The 14,939-nt window shown below is 48.0% G+C and overlaps 1 protein-coding gene across 1 annotated transcript; it reads left to right on the top strand.

Moving 5' to 3' along the window:
* The first annotated feature begins 910 nt into the window (after positions 1-910).
* On the top strand, positions 911-14,733 carry plppr2a (phospholipid phosphatase related 2a). The gene is made up of 6 exons (XM_061090382.1): positions 911-1,114; positions 10,846-10,966; positions 11,464-11,714; positions 12,102-12,278; positions 12,788-12,920; positions 14,627-14,733. The coding sequence occupies exons 1-6, from the start codon at positions 911-913 to the stop codon at positions 14,731-14,733; spliced, it is 993 nt and encodes a 330-aa protein (XP_060946365.1).
* Positions 14,734-14,939: the final 206 nt, after the last annotated feature.

The following is a 14,939-nucleotide window of genomic DNA, read 5'->3' as shown; positions in this document are numbered from 1 at the left end:
GTTATTATCCTCAGCAGGATATATTCAGGTTATGTGTAGTTTTATTTAGATGTAAACGTGTGTAACTGTTGTGTTGGAATATTCATCGTGACAATTTATTCACACATCACAGAGTCGGAGTGTGGAAGTTAGGAGACGTGTGTTCGGGACTTTTTATCTGATGGAGCCTCTAACAGACACACACACACACACACACACACAAACACACACACACACACACACACACACACACACGCACACACGCACGCACGCACACACACACACACACACACACACAGTTTCCACAAATACACCCACAGCTCACTGTAGATTTCATGAGTGCCAGCAGCATAAAGGCTGCTCCCCCTTTCTCTCCCTCCCACCTGCCTCCCTCCCTCCCATTCTCTCTCTCTCTCTCTCTCTCTCTCTCTCTCTCTCTCTCTCTCTCTCTCTCTCTCTCTCTCTCTCTCTCTCTCTCTCTCTCTCTCTCTCTCTCTCTCTCTCTCTCTCTCATTCGCTCTCTATGCAATTCTTTGTTTTGCTGCTTGTGGAGCCGTGGAATCCTTTTTTATTCTGTTTTTTCTCCTGAAGAGAAAAGACTCCTCTTGCAAATTATCCTTTCTCTTTCTTGTCTAGTTATCACCCCCACACACACCTCTCTATCTCCCTCCTCTCCCTTCTCTCTCTCTCTCTCTCCCTCCTCTCTCTCTCTCTTCCTCTCTCTCTCTCCGTCTTGCCACACCAACACAGAATATCTCGCTCTGTCTGTCTCTCGCTCCGTAATTCCTATGCATCTCCCCGTGGCGGAGAGGAAAAGGGACTTGCCTCTCCCCTCTTCCTCTCCTCCTCTTTCTCCTCCATCACCATCACCTCCGCCTCTCCCTCCTCGTCTGCTTCACCTCCCGTCCTCTGGCTTCCTAACGGCGGGATCATGTTCTATTTCCAGCTGGTGATCATGGCTGGGACGGTGCTGCTGGCTTACTACTTCGAGTACACGGACACCTTCCCTGTGCACATGCAGGGCTTCTTCTGCTACGACAAGACCTTCTCCAAGCCGTACCCTGGTCCGGATGAGGGCAGCAAGATCCCCCCCGTGCTCATCTACTCGGTGGTCACCGCCATCCCCACGCTCACGGTAAGAGAACTCACCAGGGTGGAAGTGAAGGTGCAGAGATGGACTTTGGAAGTGAGGTGAAAAAGAGGATAGAGCAAATAAAAGAGCTTCGATAGAAAGTAAGTAAGTGGATGTGGCGTCTACATCTGAGGTGTGTGTGTCTGGGTGTGTGTGTCACCTGGGACCACAGGAAGATGGAGAATGGCCTGACAGGTCATTAGAGAGAAAGAAGTGAAGAAAGAGAGGCAGACAAGAAAAATGTAAGAGACGAATGCCAGTGAGAAACAGTGAGAAAGTTGGAGTGAAGACAGAGGGTTAACAGCTGCTCTCTGAAAAGAGGTAATGAGCACAAAGGCAGCCAATTTGAAGGGGGTCGTCTATTGTTTTTGTGTGTGTCTGTGTGTGTTTGTGTGTGTGTGTGTGGGTTTGTGTGTGTGTGAGGTGAGGCGTTGAGCCCGGAGACAGAAAGCAGTGAGCGTGAAATGCACAACACCTGGCACTGACTCTGAGCAGAGACACAAACCTGAACAGCTCACGTCCCCAGCAGACCACAACAAAACCCTGCGACCACCACAGACAACCAGCCCACGGCTACAACACACACACACACACAGACACACACACACACACATACACACACACCAGATTACATGACAACACAACAAAGACAGGAACATTTTACAGCTGCACAAATGACACAAACCTGTTTTTTGCATTCAGACAAATGTGATTATTAGAATGTTGCTCCATTGTTTTCCTCTCACCCTGCACATGTGTTTAATGAAGTTATATAACAGAGCTTGACTATGTGTAATAATTTAATAGACTCATGTCACTGCAAGTATATAGGTTTCTATATTTTCCTTGTGATATTTATTGTAAGGAATTCTGTGTCAGGGCAATTTCATACTTCCCCTGTCCGCTTTGTTCCTCGTGACATAAACGTCGTCATCCACTTATTTCCACGAGGATTTGCACGAACCCTGCAGTCGTCCTCGTGCATCCCGAAGTCTGACCTGACCTGACTCAGCTCTTGGCTCAGGCCGTGGTTATCTTTCACCTCGACTGCTGCATTGCACATCTGGCGAGGCAGACCCGTCACTCCATCGCTCTGCACAGGCTCCACCCACCTCGCTTGGGTCGCCAATATGGTCAGACCAGGAAACGTGTCATTCAAGATCACATGGACAAACTATGCAGTCTCAGGTTTATTAAGCAGCTCTTTCATTTAAAATATGGTAGATTATTATAAATAATTATAACAGTATTTCCTTGAGATACAGGAGTGGAGGGCATTAGTCAGGTTTATATTTGATCATCGCTGACATACGCAGCAGTTTCTCCCTTTTAGCTCCGAGCTACACCCACTGGTCCGAACCCAGCAGACTGTTAAAGCTGCCCTGAGAGAGGATGACTGATGGTGGGAGACTCTGATCCGGATCAGGTCACTTCCACCAGTGAGTCTCCCTCACCTAACAGAGGTGTGTGTGTGTGTGTGTGTCTGTGTCTGTGTGTGCGACGAGCAGCGAGAGGCATCGCAGCACTAACTCTCAGTGATGAAAGCCGTCTGCTGAGTTCACAGCAGCTTCATTTCTGTTTGTCCAGCGGCTGCAAATCACAGAGAGAAAGAGAGAGGGAGAGACAGAGAGAGAAAGAGAGAGAGTGTTGGGCGATGAAGTGGCTGCACAGAACAAAAGTCATCCTGAAACACACCGGTGACCTTTCATAAGGCTTCAGGTAAGAGTTCTGGATCAGTCGTGGGGTTTTTTGTTCCCAAGCAACAGATGGATTCAACCGTGTTTTAATTTTATACAGGTCTTGATAATCAGAGAGACTCTAAAAGAGCATCATATTACTGCTATTAGTGCAGATTAGGATTGTGCCACAGCTGTAAAGTCTCCTTGACAAGGATCCTCACCTTCGTCCTCTCACTCTTCTTCAGCCGCTCTGACCTTTTTGCCTTCTCACTCGATTCATCGTTATTTCTCCCTGATAAGATTTGCCTCCACTCTCATCAACACCTCCGCTACCTGTTTCAAACTTTCTATTCCTGACCTCCCCTCACACCCGTGTTTGCCTCACCTCCCAATTATCACGTCGCGTGTGAACTGGAGCTTCTCGACTTCTCTGCTCCTCGACTGACAGGAAGTTAATTCTGCTCCTCCGTCCCACCGCTGCTCAGAGGAAACATCTCAAACCATCACCAGCTACATGATCTCAGCTCTGTGATAACTCACCTGAAAACACAGATCACATTTAACTGAACAGCTGTTAACAAAGAGAACTGGTTCAGTAACACGTCTCCATGTTGTGTTCTACTCTGGAAGCTGAGGCTGACATTTCAAAAACAAGGTATCAGATAAATAAGAATCATCAGAGAACGACTCCAGCACCGTTTTCCAAACTTTGAGTTTTCATGCCTCTGAACTTCCACAGAGTTTGTGTGGGTGAGTTGTTTGTGTCTCATCTTTCACCTCAGAGCTGCAGCTCGTCCTCTCCTCACATCCTCAGCCGTGAAGTCAGCGCACTGACATTAAAGTGAACTTCACCTGACCCAGAAGAACCGGGACCTCACACCCGCCGCGGAGGAAAACTCTCACATTCATGCCCAGGCGCACAGACACGCACACGGATCAATGCCTTCCTGTGTCTCCAGCTTCCTTTGAATCTTCTGTGCTGTCGTATCTTCTCCTGGTTTCCACAGATCTCCGCAGACTTGCACATGATCTCGGCCAGCGTGCGGCTAACGGAGGTTAATGAGACAGATGGCGGGGTGGGCTCCGTGGTGAGAGTGGGGGGAACAGGGGTCGCTGTGACACCGGCTGCCGGGGGAGGGAGGGAATGTGTCTGGGTGAACACGTCCTCACCTCTGGTTCTTACTCTGTGATAGCGAGATGCAGGGAAACTGAGAAAATGAGGAGAATAGATGAAAAAAATCCGACTCGCAGCCCTCGGTCCCAGAAAAGAGCAGAGATGAAATGAAACCCCTAAAGAGAAGCTGACAGGGATTCTATTCATGGAGGAAAAGACGTGCGTGCTGTTTTCTTCGCTGCACATTAAAGAGACTCTATCTGCTCTTCCAATCAGAGTCGCTGATATCCATACCAAAGTCTAATTTACCACAGTTCCCACTCTGCCGGGAACACAGTCCCAGCTCCCGTCTAACTGCTCCCCGTGATAATCACCCAATCAAAGCCCAGCACAGGATTGCAGCACAGAGCCGCTCTGGTATTTGCATCATCACAAGATCTCATTTTTCCATTTTGTCACCTTCCACCGCTCCCTCTCTGTCGCTGCCTCTGTAGCTCGCTGCCTGCTCCGTTCTGCTGGCGGCCCCCCCGGGCGGTGGGCTGCATCGACTTCACTGCACTGAGCGGAGCGAGAGGAAGATAGAAAGATACAGATGTTCCCTCTCTCCTGTCTCCGGGTTGGGCAGGAGTCGCCCCATTCCCTGTGAAACCAGATTAGATGGAACAGTTCTTGTCATTTCTGCTTCTTTGTGCTTCGATCTGTGATTTGAAGTCGGGCAGAGAGCAGGGACACCTCGGGGGGTCCTGTGTGGCCGGGGGCCTCTCCTCACTCAGCAGCTCGGAGATGTCTGTCGAACCCTCAATCTGAATTCACAGCAGGGGGTCACCCCAGCTCATATAGCACTGTCTGTCCTGACATGTCTGCATGAGGCCAAGGGACCAGATCTGTGGTTTTCTCAGACTTTTCTGGCAGAATCGAGGATTTGACTGTGAAGCATCTCCACAGATCTGAGGGAGAGTTCCTGTGTGAGGTGCAAGGGGCAGGTGCACGTTTCAAAACCACAGGAAGTTGTTTTACGTGCAGTTGGCTCTGACGTGCATGGAGGCAGTGAAGGTTCTTCAGATTCATGAGTCAGATCTGAACACACGGACATGAAGACACGTTCTCTTACTGTCACTGTGACTGTCATCAGACCTCGTCAGAGTCCAGATGATGCAGAGACACTCGTCTGTACATGCACGGCTGCATCTGGCTGATCGTTCACAGGCTCCATGTCTTCGCTCTGTGAGAAACCGATCAGACACACGGACGACACGCAAACTCCGGCCCCGGCCCAGAACATCCGTTATATCTCATCAGGGTCAATATGTCAGTTTTAATTGGTTATATCATAGCCTGGCTGTATTTATAGCCCTGGCCTGAGGTCAGCTTGAGCAGTGAGAGAGAAAGAAGATCTGTTTGAATCAGTGTTTACATGAGGACGGACGTCTGCAGATTGCTTGGTTTTTCCTAAATGAGAAGATCGATAGAACTCTGTCAATGTGCAGCTGAAACCAGCAGCTGTATTTTATCTTTATTTAGCCCAACAAGTGAGAACAGGAGTGAAACCGTCAACTGGTGATATAACTCATCCTCACCTCCGTGTATAGATATCACCAATTAACACGTTTTGTCTTGTATGTTTAACCTGCACAGAAATAGAAGTGTAGAACTGGCATGTTGGGGATTTTCCCCCGAGGCTCATGTGTCAGATTGTTTCTGGGCCATGAGGCTGTGAAGCTGATATCATGTGATGTGATGATAATTCTGTGCTGCATCATTTCCTGTGATTCGTTCATGCTCGGGAAGGTAATTTGATTTCCATGCTGCAGCGGCAGACTCTGTGTTATTTGCAGAACAGAATTGACGACCAATAATACCATGAAAGAGTTGGTTTTTTTTTTATGAAAAAGATTCTGATTGCAGTGATGATTCAATACTTTTAAAAAGTCAGCTATGCCTTAATGACTTAAAGCAGATGTAATTAAAATATACAAATATAAATAAGTGCAAAAACTCACTCAGCTTACACTTAATTATAGTTTTGGTGCTTAATACATTAAAATAACCTCCAAACTGGATTATCTCCTCACTGCCGGAGCCCAGGACCTTCTCACTGCAGGCTGATGTGTTTGTCGTGGGGTCAAACCCAGAGCATCCCTCTGATTTCTGATTTCACAGTTGTGATTCGGTCCAGTAGAAACTGGTGCATGTTTCAGTACTTCTTAGTCTTTAGGGCATATTCACCTCCTCTTCCTCCTCCTCGACCCTGTGAAGAGTGTAACTCACAAAGGAAAGAGGAGGAGAGAAGAAAGATGCAGAGTGAGACACGAAAGCGCTCGCAGTCCCACAGACGCAGATTCACGAAGACGAGTGTGACAGAGCAGATTTGGGAAAAATGGGGGCATGAAATTGAATTGGATAAAAATGGAAGAGAAAAGACAAAGAATAAATAACCTACTTTTCCCTCCAGTGGGAAAAAGACAAGGAAAAGGTGGAAGAGCGAGGGATCAGTGACGCTGCAGCTCGGTGACGACCAGGTTCTGCTTCTGTGAGATGGAATAAATCGCTGCTCTTTAGTGTTTCCTCTGATTCTCTGCAGGCCGACGACGTGCAGTCACTTTGCTCAAAGGAACCCGGGCATCTCTCCGTGCACGTGTGTGTGCATACATTCCTCCGATTTCTTAGATGGAGTAATCTTTGTGTGACATACCCCACGACATTTGTGTTTGCACTGTAGTGTTGTGCAACTCGTCCACCCGTGAATGAGCCCTTTTCTGTTTTCACTCCTCGTGTCAGTGGAACACGAGCTGCTGTGTGTGTTGCACACCAGTCTCTCGGGCTCACAGCCTCCTGTTGGCACCCGTTACCTCACCGTGAGGAACCTGGCGAGCACCACGTGTGAGGAGAGGCGACGGTGATGCACTCAGACAGGTGCAGGGTCCTCCACATCGTCCATTAGCCCAAATCTCACATATGCGCTGCACCGCAGAGATTGAGGTCACTGGGGATGATGGTGGATAATGGGAATGCTAGTGACAGCTCGGCGTCGCGTTGTACTTTACACATGAGCGACGTTCCCGGCCTCGTCAGACACACATTAGGTCTGAAGGCTGCAGAGCTGCGCTTCACAGAAATGGGTTTGAAGTCACAGACGAGAGAAGCTGTGTCGTAACTTGATTAGTTTACATGCGTGAGAAAGACAACACAAACGATTTCTGCTGAACAAATAACCAGTGTTTGTCCTTCTTGTCTCTGAAAGCTTGACTGATGAAAGACAGGAGGAGATTCCCTCTGATCGTAGAAACTCAGATTAAACCATCTGCTCGTCCTCTTTGTAAAACCAAGCTGTCGTCAACACACAGGATCCCGCCTCCATCTCACGTGCTCCACCAATCAGGAGCCAGTTACAGCTGTCAATCACGACTTGTCGCCCTGTTTTTAAAGCATTAAAAAACGACGTCAAACCAAACCTATTGGAAACACTTGGACAAACATCAGTGAGATAAGATCAACCTAAAATGACAAAACATTTATTTGATGTGTGTGTTTTATTAGTTTGGTCCATGTCCCGTCCACTAACATGGAGGAGACACAGATTGGATCAGTTACGTGAGCTGAACACACTCAGCTTCTGTTTGCAGGAGCTCGAACTAATGGAAGCAATCTGCGTCTCGCCCGCTGTGCCACCGTGCCGTTACTCGAGCTGATTCTAAGATACTTGACGTGTCCCCCACGGCTTTTATTGACATCGTTATCACATAATGATTTTATGTGTCTCCGGCATCTTCTCTGGTCTCAGTCAGGAAACTCTGGTGAAGCTGCTTTTTCTCCAGCTGCTGACTATTTATACAAGTATGAATACAAACTATGACTTATGACAATCAAACGTAGTTATTTATCAAAATAAATCCTTCTATTTAATATCGTTCCTCTTCTCTCCCTCATCTCTCTGCTCCTCTTCCTTCAGTTTCACATCATATTGTCTTCTAATGGACACATATTCATAAGAAGAGCTTGAACTCATATTTGACAAAATACTCGCTGACACAAATTGAAATCTGATTACTGATACACACGGAGCAGAATCCTCCAGCGTCCAAACACGAGCTCGCTTAATCACGTCTCGTGTCTTAATTAATGTTTCATTCCTCTCGGTTCCGCACATGAATCATGCATGTGAGTGTGCATGTAATACTTTGTCCTTGTCTGCACCCACTGTTGTCTCGCCCCCAGTCTTGACGCATGTGCTGCTCTGACGCAGCGTAATTGCCGGCGTGGTTGTGTGTCCTGGACGCGTCTCTGCGTGGAGACGAGTGGACGAGCTGCAGCACATCCCACTGCAGTGCAGGGAGATAGATAATATAGAAACGTTGATTCCAATAATGCGCCACATTAGTCACAATCACACCATCCGCCACATGAATAATTCAGTCCTTTAGTGTTACCCTAACCCCATCACCTCTCCGTACCCACGCTGCCCCTCTCTTGGTTCTTTACTCCTCATTTTCCTGCCGTTTGCTCCTGCACCAACTTCTTCACTTCATCTTTTATAAACTCCCCCTGCTCTTGTCTCCCATGGCAGCAGGAAGGAAGACGACGTGCCTGTGAGTTTGTGTAGTTTGTGTCGGGAAGCATCTGGAGATCTTCATTCGCAGCAACCTGCACCAGTCGGAGGCTCGGAGCGCTGTGTAGAAACAGGAACGTGTTTATGTTACACGATGTCACAAATAAATAAAAGATCAGAGGAAACTAAAGTCGTGCCAACAAACGAATCTGGTCTCCTGCTTCGATACGAGTGAATGTGTTTCATTCCTGTTTCGCTTCTCTGTGTCTCAGATGAGTTACGAGCTCTTTTCAAAATAAGACCTGACTCCGGTCTGAGTGTGAAGACCAGCTGAATCTGTTTCAGTTTGATGAAGCAGCTCACAAGGAACAATATGTTGTTTCTCTCAGAGTCACAAGCGCAAACATTGTCGGAGTCTCAGCTCTTGTTTGCATCTCTGAGATCTTTCGTCACTATTTCAGGATGTTCTTCACACAGTTTGAAAAACTGCTGCAAACGGTTGGAACCGAGATAAACGTTAATTTAATTTGACCAAGGTCCTGTTTGTTTGTAAACAGTCAAGCTGGGAACTTTCCATTCATCTGCAGCATCACGTCCTTTCAAAGGCCAGAATATCTGTGAGCAATGAATTAAGATAAATATATGAAATCAATCAACAAATCAAATTAATATCACACAGGGTAGAGGAGGAAGTTCTTCTACTAACACTTCTACTGCTTCAAACTGTGATGTTGTTAATAAACTTTGGTTGAAATCTTAGTCCAAAAATGTGAATAACTGGTGAATTATTAGCAACTAAAACCCATCTAGTGTCTAAAGCTGCTGATTTTTTACGATTGATCACACAGATTCCTGATTGACTGTGAATCTCAGTGCTGTGCTAACAGGACTCACGGGGGGGGGGGGGGGGGGGGGGTTGGTACAGAGTCCGACCACCCACAGCTGCAAAGTGTTGAAGGGCACTTGTCCCTGAATGACACCAAACCACCATTATCCCACATTTAGTAGTGGCCACAGGCTCCAGCCCTCCACAGACCAGCGGTCCCCATAGCAACCATCACTGTGTGTGTTTTAATTGCCTCCTTGACGGGGGTCCGCAGTTCGACCGAGCCCCCTGACGTCTGGTGTTTGAAGCCACTGATTAAAGCGCCTCAGCTCTGACTCTTGCTCGTATTGGTGTTTTGAGGTTTTCGCCACGGAACAGCCACCAGGGTCGTGTTCCGCTAATGGAAGAAAGCGCTCGGCTGGGCGTGCACTTCACAGCGGCGTGCCATCAACTCATTGGACTTGGCGGGACGTGTTGGAAGCGCCTGAAAGGAGGAGACGGAAACACCATGTTGATGATGTTTCATCTCCTCCTCCCTCCCTCGCTCCATCTCCGTCTCCGTCCCCTCTGCTTCCTGCTGAGTCAGCAGTGAGTCACACTTCATCACTGTGGGAGACAAACAGGAGGATTAAATATGGAGAGGGGGGGGAGAAGGAGGTCGACGGGTTAGTGGAGCACGGTTAGCGGTGAAGTGGATCCCACTTCTGTCACAGCAGAGAATCGTCAGGATGATTTAGGATTAAGAGCCTCTCTGTCGGGGAGAGTTTCAGTCTGTGAAGAGTTTTCACTTCCACACGAGTGTCGCTGTCGCAGTTTGTTACGGGATCATCGGCTCGGAGCGGCGCCGGCGTTCAGACTCACCGAGTGAGACCTGAACACCTGAGGGTGGAAACTGAACACCCAGTAACAACAGCTGCTGTTTATACATCACAGCGGTTTCAGTCGGATCCATTTACACTGTGACAATGAGATAATTTCATATGTTTGTTCTTATTACATAGTTATAACATATTATTGACTTCCTATGGATCAACTAACAATTCGTTCCTGTACAAATCTGTACGTTACTGGAACACGTCTTCCCTTCCTCTCACTATCCAGATATTACGACTTTCCACTGAAGCACGTATTCGTTTTTATATCATCGAACAACTAAATAAACAACTAAATAAAACTGACAATAACTGATATACATGAGTGTGATAAAAATGACAGAAACCATCCCTGAGAAACATTTAATTGACCTGTAATTTGACTTTTTAGTTCCATCCCTGTCCCATTACTAACATGGAGGAGGCAGGATTTTTGACCTATACAGCAGCCAGCCACTAGGAGGCGATCACAACGATTTGGCTTCACTTTAGTCGTCGTGTCATGTCGTTCTCTCACACGGGTTCGCTCAAAAATTTTCTGGATGTTTTACTGGTGCAATGACGGTAAAAAGGTTCTGGAAAATGTCCTTTAGCAACGGACATTTACGTTCTCATATAAAAGAGAAGAGCTGCTCTCGTTTAACATCTAGTTGTGAGTGTGTGAGTCTAACGAGACACTTGTGTGTTTGCTCTACAGATTCTTGTTGGCGAGCTGTGCGCCTTCTTCATCAAGGCGGAGGGAACCCAGGAGAAGACCATCGTCACCGCGGACTGCTGCTACTTCAACCCCCTGCTGAGACGCATCATCCGCTTCCTAGGTGAGTGCTTTGTATCACACAGCCTCCCTGCTCTGTGTGAGTCTGTGTGTGTGTGTGTGAGTGTGTGTGTCATTTTGAAAAGATCTAAACAAGATGAAAGACGAGGTTGACTTGTCAGAACGCGACCTGCTACATGTCGGAGTTTCACAGCCGGAGCCCGAGCGCGCAGCTGTTAATTGGATAACGAACTTCGGTGTAATCTGTGATTTAAGATATTCGGGTTCACGCTTGTGAATTTTTAGCAGCCTCCAAATCTGCATAAGCCGAATCGAGATGAGATGAAAGCTTCCGTTACAACTTGTTTAATCCCGTCAAGCTTTTGATATCACGGCCGTTTGAATAATGTGTGTTTCTGTATCTCCTGTTGAAATCTACAGAGTCTGGTACTGTGTGCGTTGTGGTATGAAGATTCTAATATCACAAATGTCTGTTATTCTGTCTCTATATGGAACACACATCTGGTTATTCTGGTTTATTCACCATATCCATCGATCCAGGTGTCTACGCCTTCGGTCTGTTCACCACCACCATCTTCGCCAACGCCGGCCAGGTCGTGACAGGAAACCAGACGCCTCACTTCCTGTCCGCCTGCCGACCCAACTACACGGCGCTGGGCTGCCAGTCCGCCATGCAGTACATCACCGAGCGCCGCGCCTGCACGGGCAACCCGCTGGTCGTCATGTCCGCACGTAAATCCTTCCCCTCGAAGGACGCGGCGCTCAGCGTCTTCTCCGCCGTCTACACAGTGGTAGGTCGCTCTCTGTTCTGGTTGGAAACTCCCAGTGAACCCCTGCTTCTCCTTTCATCTTCCTTCTTTGTTCTTTTTTAAATTGAGTTTTTGAGGTTTTTTTCTCGCTGTGAGAAACCAACAATCTAAAGGAGGAGTTTTGCTTCCTCGCTCAAAAATAAGAACATTGATGCAACTCTCACGCCTCCGAACTCCCAAAGGATCATTTCTTATTTGATTAACTCACACAAACACTGAAGGAACCGAACAAGATCAAATGCAAAATGAAAAAATTTAGATTCGTACATCTCATAACTGTTCTTTAACTTTGTTCTCGTGCATACTTTTGTGTCATGTGTGTATTTCTATGTTTCTTGTTCCTCACTGTGCCTGGTCTCCTCTCTGCAGATGTACGTGACGCTGGTGTTCAAGACCAAAGGCACGCGGCTGACCAAGCCCACCATCAGCCTCACCCTGCTCTGCATGGCCATGCTCGTGGGCGTGGTCCGGGTCGCCGAGTACCGCAACCACTGGGCGGACGTCCTGGCCGGGTTCTTCACTGGAGGAGCCATCGCCGTGTTTCTGGTGAGAAGGGATCAGCTCTTTAAAGTCTGCGGCTGCATCCACACAACTGCGTTTTCATTTGAAACTAACTACGATCTTGACACACGTTTTCAAACTAAAACGGGTCCAGCAACGTTTACAGACGTCTCTGATTTCTCGGCTCTAAACTCCAGAGTGTGTTGATGTCAGTATCGTTGAGTTGATGCTTCTTCAAAAGGAGACAAGATGATTTACTTTGTCTTTGAAAGTTCCTCACACCCCAGAACTGAACTATGATGCTTGTATCTATCATCTTTAATATCTCTATATTTATCAATTCCCAGCCAGAACTAACTGTCTTTAACGTGCATGGCACTGCTGTTTTGGCTGAAACCAGATAATTATCATCATCTGATATCAGAAGCTTCACCAAAGTGCAGCAGAGATGATAGTGTGATTTAGTTTGTCTTTAAAAGTTCCTCACACCCCTGAACTGAACTTTGATGATTATATCTATCATCTTCAATATCTCTATATTTATCTATTCCCAGGTGACGTGTGTGATCAACAACTTCCAGCAGCTGCAGCCCGGCCTCGCTCCCCCCCGACCCCAGCGCCCGGAGTCCGTGCTGGGCATGCCCATGGTGACGCTCCCCTGTGTGGAGAGTCCACTTGAAAAGTTAAGTGGTCCTCAGGTAAGGGGCAGGGGGGGCAGGGGGGGGCTGTGAGGCCCGGCTGCGCTCACCTGAAGAGGAGCACACACACACACACACACCATGTGTCTGAACTGAATCCATTGTCCTCCTTTCGCCAATCCCCCAAACACGCATGCTGCACCCCCGTCCCACCAGAAACACCTGAAATTATCCCTTTACATTTCTGCACACGAGCTGGTTAACGGCTGCAGCTGAGATTTGTTCTTCTGGTGAGATGAGCTCGTTTCAGCGACAGGATCGAACAAATTCATTCAGGTGTGTTGCTTGTTTTAGAAAAAGACGCTTTCTTACTCCTGAACCCTCCAGTGTTACACATCTAGAATCATCATAAACACGCCTACTTGCTCCCGGTGAATCTTCTGGAGGATCTCCTTTGAGACGCTCAGGCAGTATCCAGAGTTTTTACTGACACGGGGGCTGCCAGGAGAATCTCTAGAGAAAGTCCGTCGCCGCGGACATTTGCGTTCTCACATACAGCCCCTCCGGAGAATGTCTGGAGATTATCTAGAGTTCAGTGCAGGTCTCAAAGTAGCTTTAAACACAAGTCAACCCTTTGTTTTTGATTCTAATACAAAGTAGTTGTCTGGAGGAATTAATACAACTTCTTCTTCTTCTTCGACCTCCAAAATAACCCAGAGACTTGAAACTCCCACGATACCGAAGGTTCATGATTTGAGTTCAGTGAAGAAAATTCTCGACCTGTGTTGCTGTAGATTGACCCAAATGCAGCTGATGCACACGCAGGCATTATCCAGAGTTTTTACTAGAGGGCTGGCAGGAGAAACTCTGGAGGAACTCCATCGCCGCTGACTTGGACATTTGCGTTCTCACATACAGCCCCTCTGGAGAATGTCTGGAGATTATCCAGAGTTGCTTTATACCAATTCAACACTTTGTTTTTGATTCTAGTACAAAGTAGTTGCCTGGAAGAATTGAAACAACTTATTAGTCTGTATGAGAGATTGTGGAGGTTCCCTCAAGTTCTATCTTCGACCTCCAAAATACCTCAGGTTCACGATTTGTCCGAGTTCCCTAAAGAAAGTTCCCGACCTGTGTTGCTGTAGATTGACCCAAATGCAGCTGCTGCTGTCGTCCATCCATCACCTTGGTGTTCATGTGAAGAGGAAGAAAATCTGAAGGCTGATCAAATGTTTTCTTATTTTCTGGAGTTTGCATGATGTCCCTGTGTTTGTTTGTCCTCATACGGTCCAGAGACAGACTGGGGTTAGGTCAGTTGGTTACCATGGTTACCTTCTTACAGTGGGGGGGCTGTAGTCCAGTTCTGCGGACCCTGTCTCGCGTCCTCTGTGTCCTGTCACTAACCCTCACCTGACTGCCTGTTCTCCTCTGTCTCCCACCTGCCTCTCTCCTCTCAATCTGCTCCCTTGTTCCTCACTCTCCTCCAGCATCCCGCACTCTCCTCCTCCTCCTCCTCCACGCTCTACAACACCTACGTCCAACCATTCTGATCGACACCCCCCCCCCCCCCTCATCACGACCTCCATCACCTGTTGCCTTATTTCTGTTCACCTCCCTCCTCCTCCTCCTCCTCCTCTTCCTCGCCCCTCATCCCCCGTGCATTGCTCTGGATTATTCTTTTTCTTCACTTTTCTCTTTTCCCTCGCTCCCTCTCTCTCTCTTTCTCACACCTCTCTTTCCCCTGCAGACTCCGAGGAGGGGATCTCCGTTCACCGAGATCACATGACCATCAGCCCTATCGGTTCCCCCCCGCTCCTCCCGATGTCCTCATACCGTCTCGCTCCATTTCCAGCGAAGTCTAGACGAGTCGGAGCAGCAGCAGCAGTCGCCGGCGCGCTCGCCGCACTCGCCGAGCTGCGCCGCCCACCAGGCCGGGCGCTACGCCACGCTGCACCGCTCCTATTCCACGCAGGTCTAGACCTCTCCTGGAAACCCCCCCCCCCCCCCCCATCCTGCTGCCCTCTCTAACCCCGGGGAACCGATAGGCAAACTCTTCACAGACTTTCTC

The sequence above is a fragment of the Limanda limanda genome, chromosome 17, assembly GCF_963576545.1.
Source record: "Limanda limanda chromosome 17, fLimLim1.1, whole genome shotgun sequence".
Taxonomy (NCBI): Eukaryota; Metazoa; Chordata; class Actinopteri; order Pleuronectiformes; family Pleuronectidae; genus Limanda; species Limanda limanda.
This window is presented reverse-complemented; position numbering and strand designations above follow the sequence as displayed.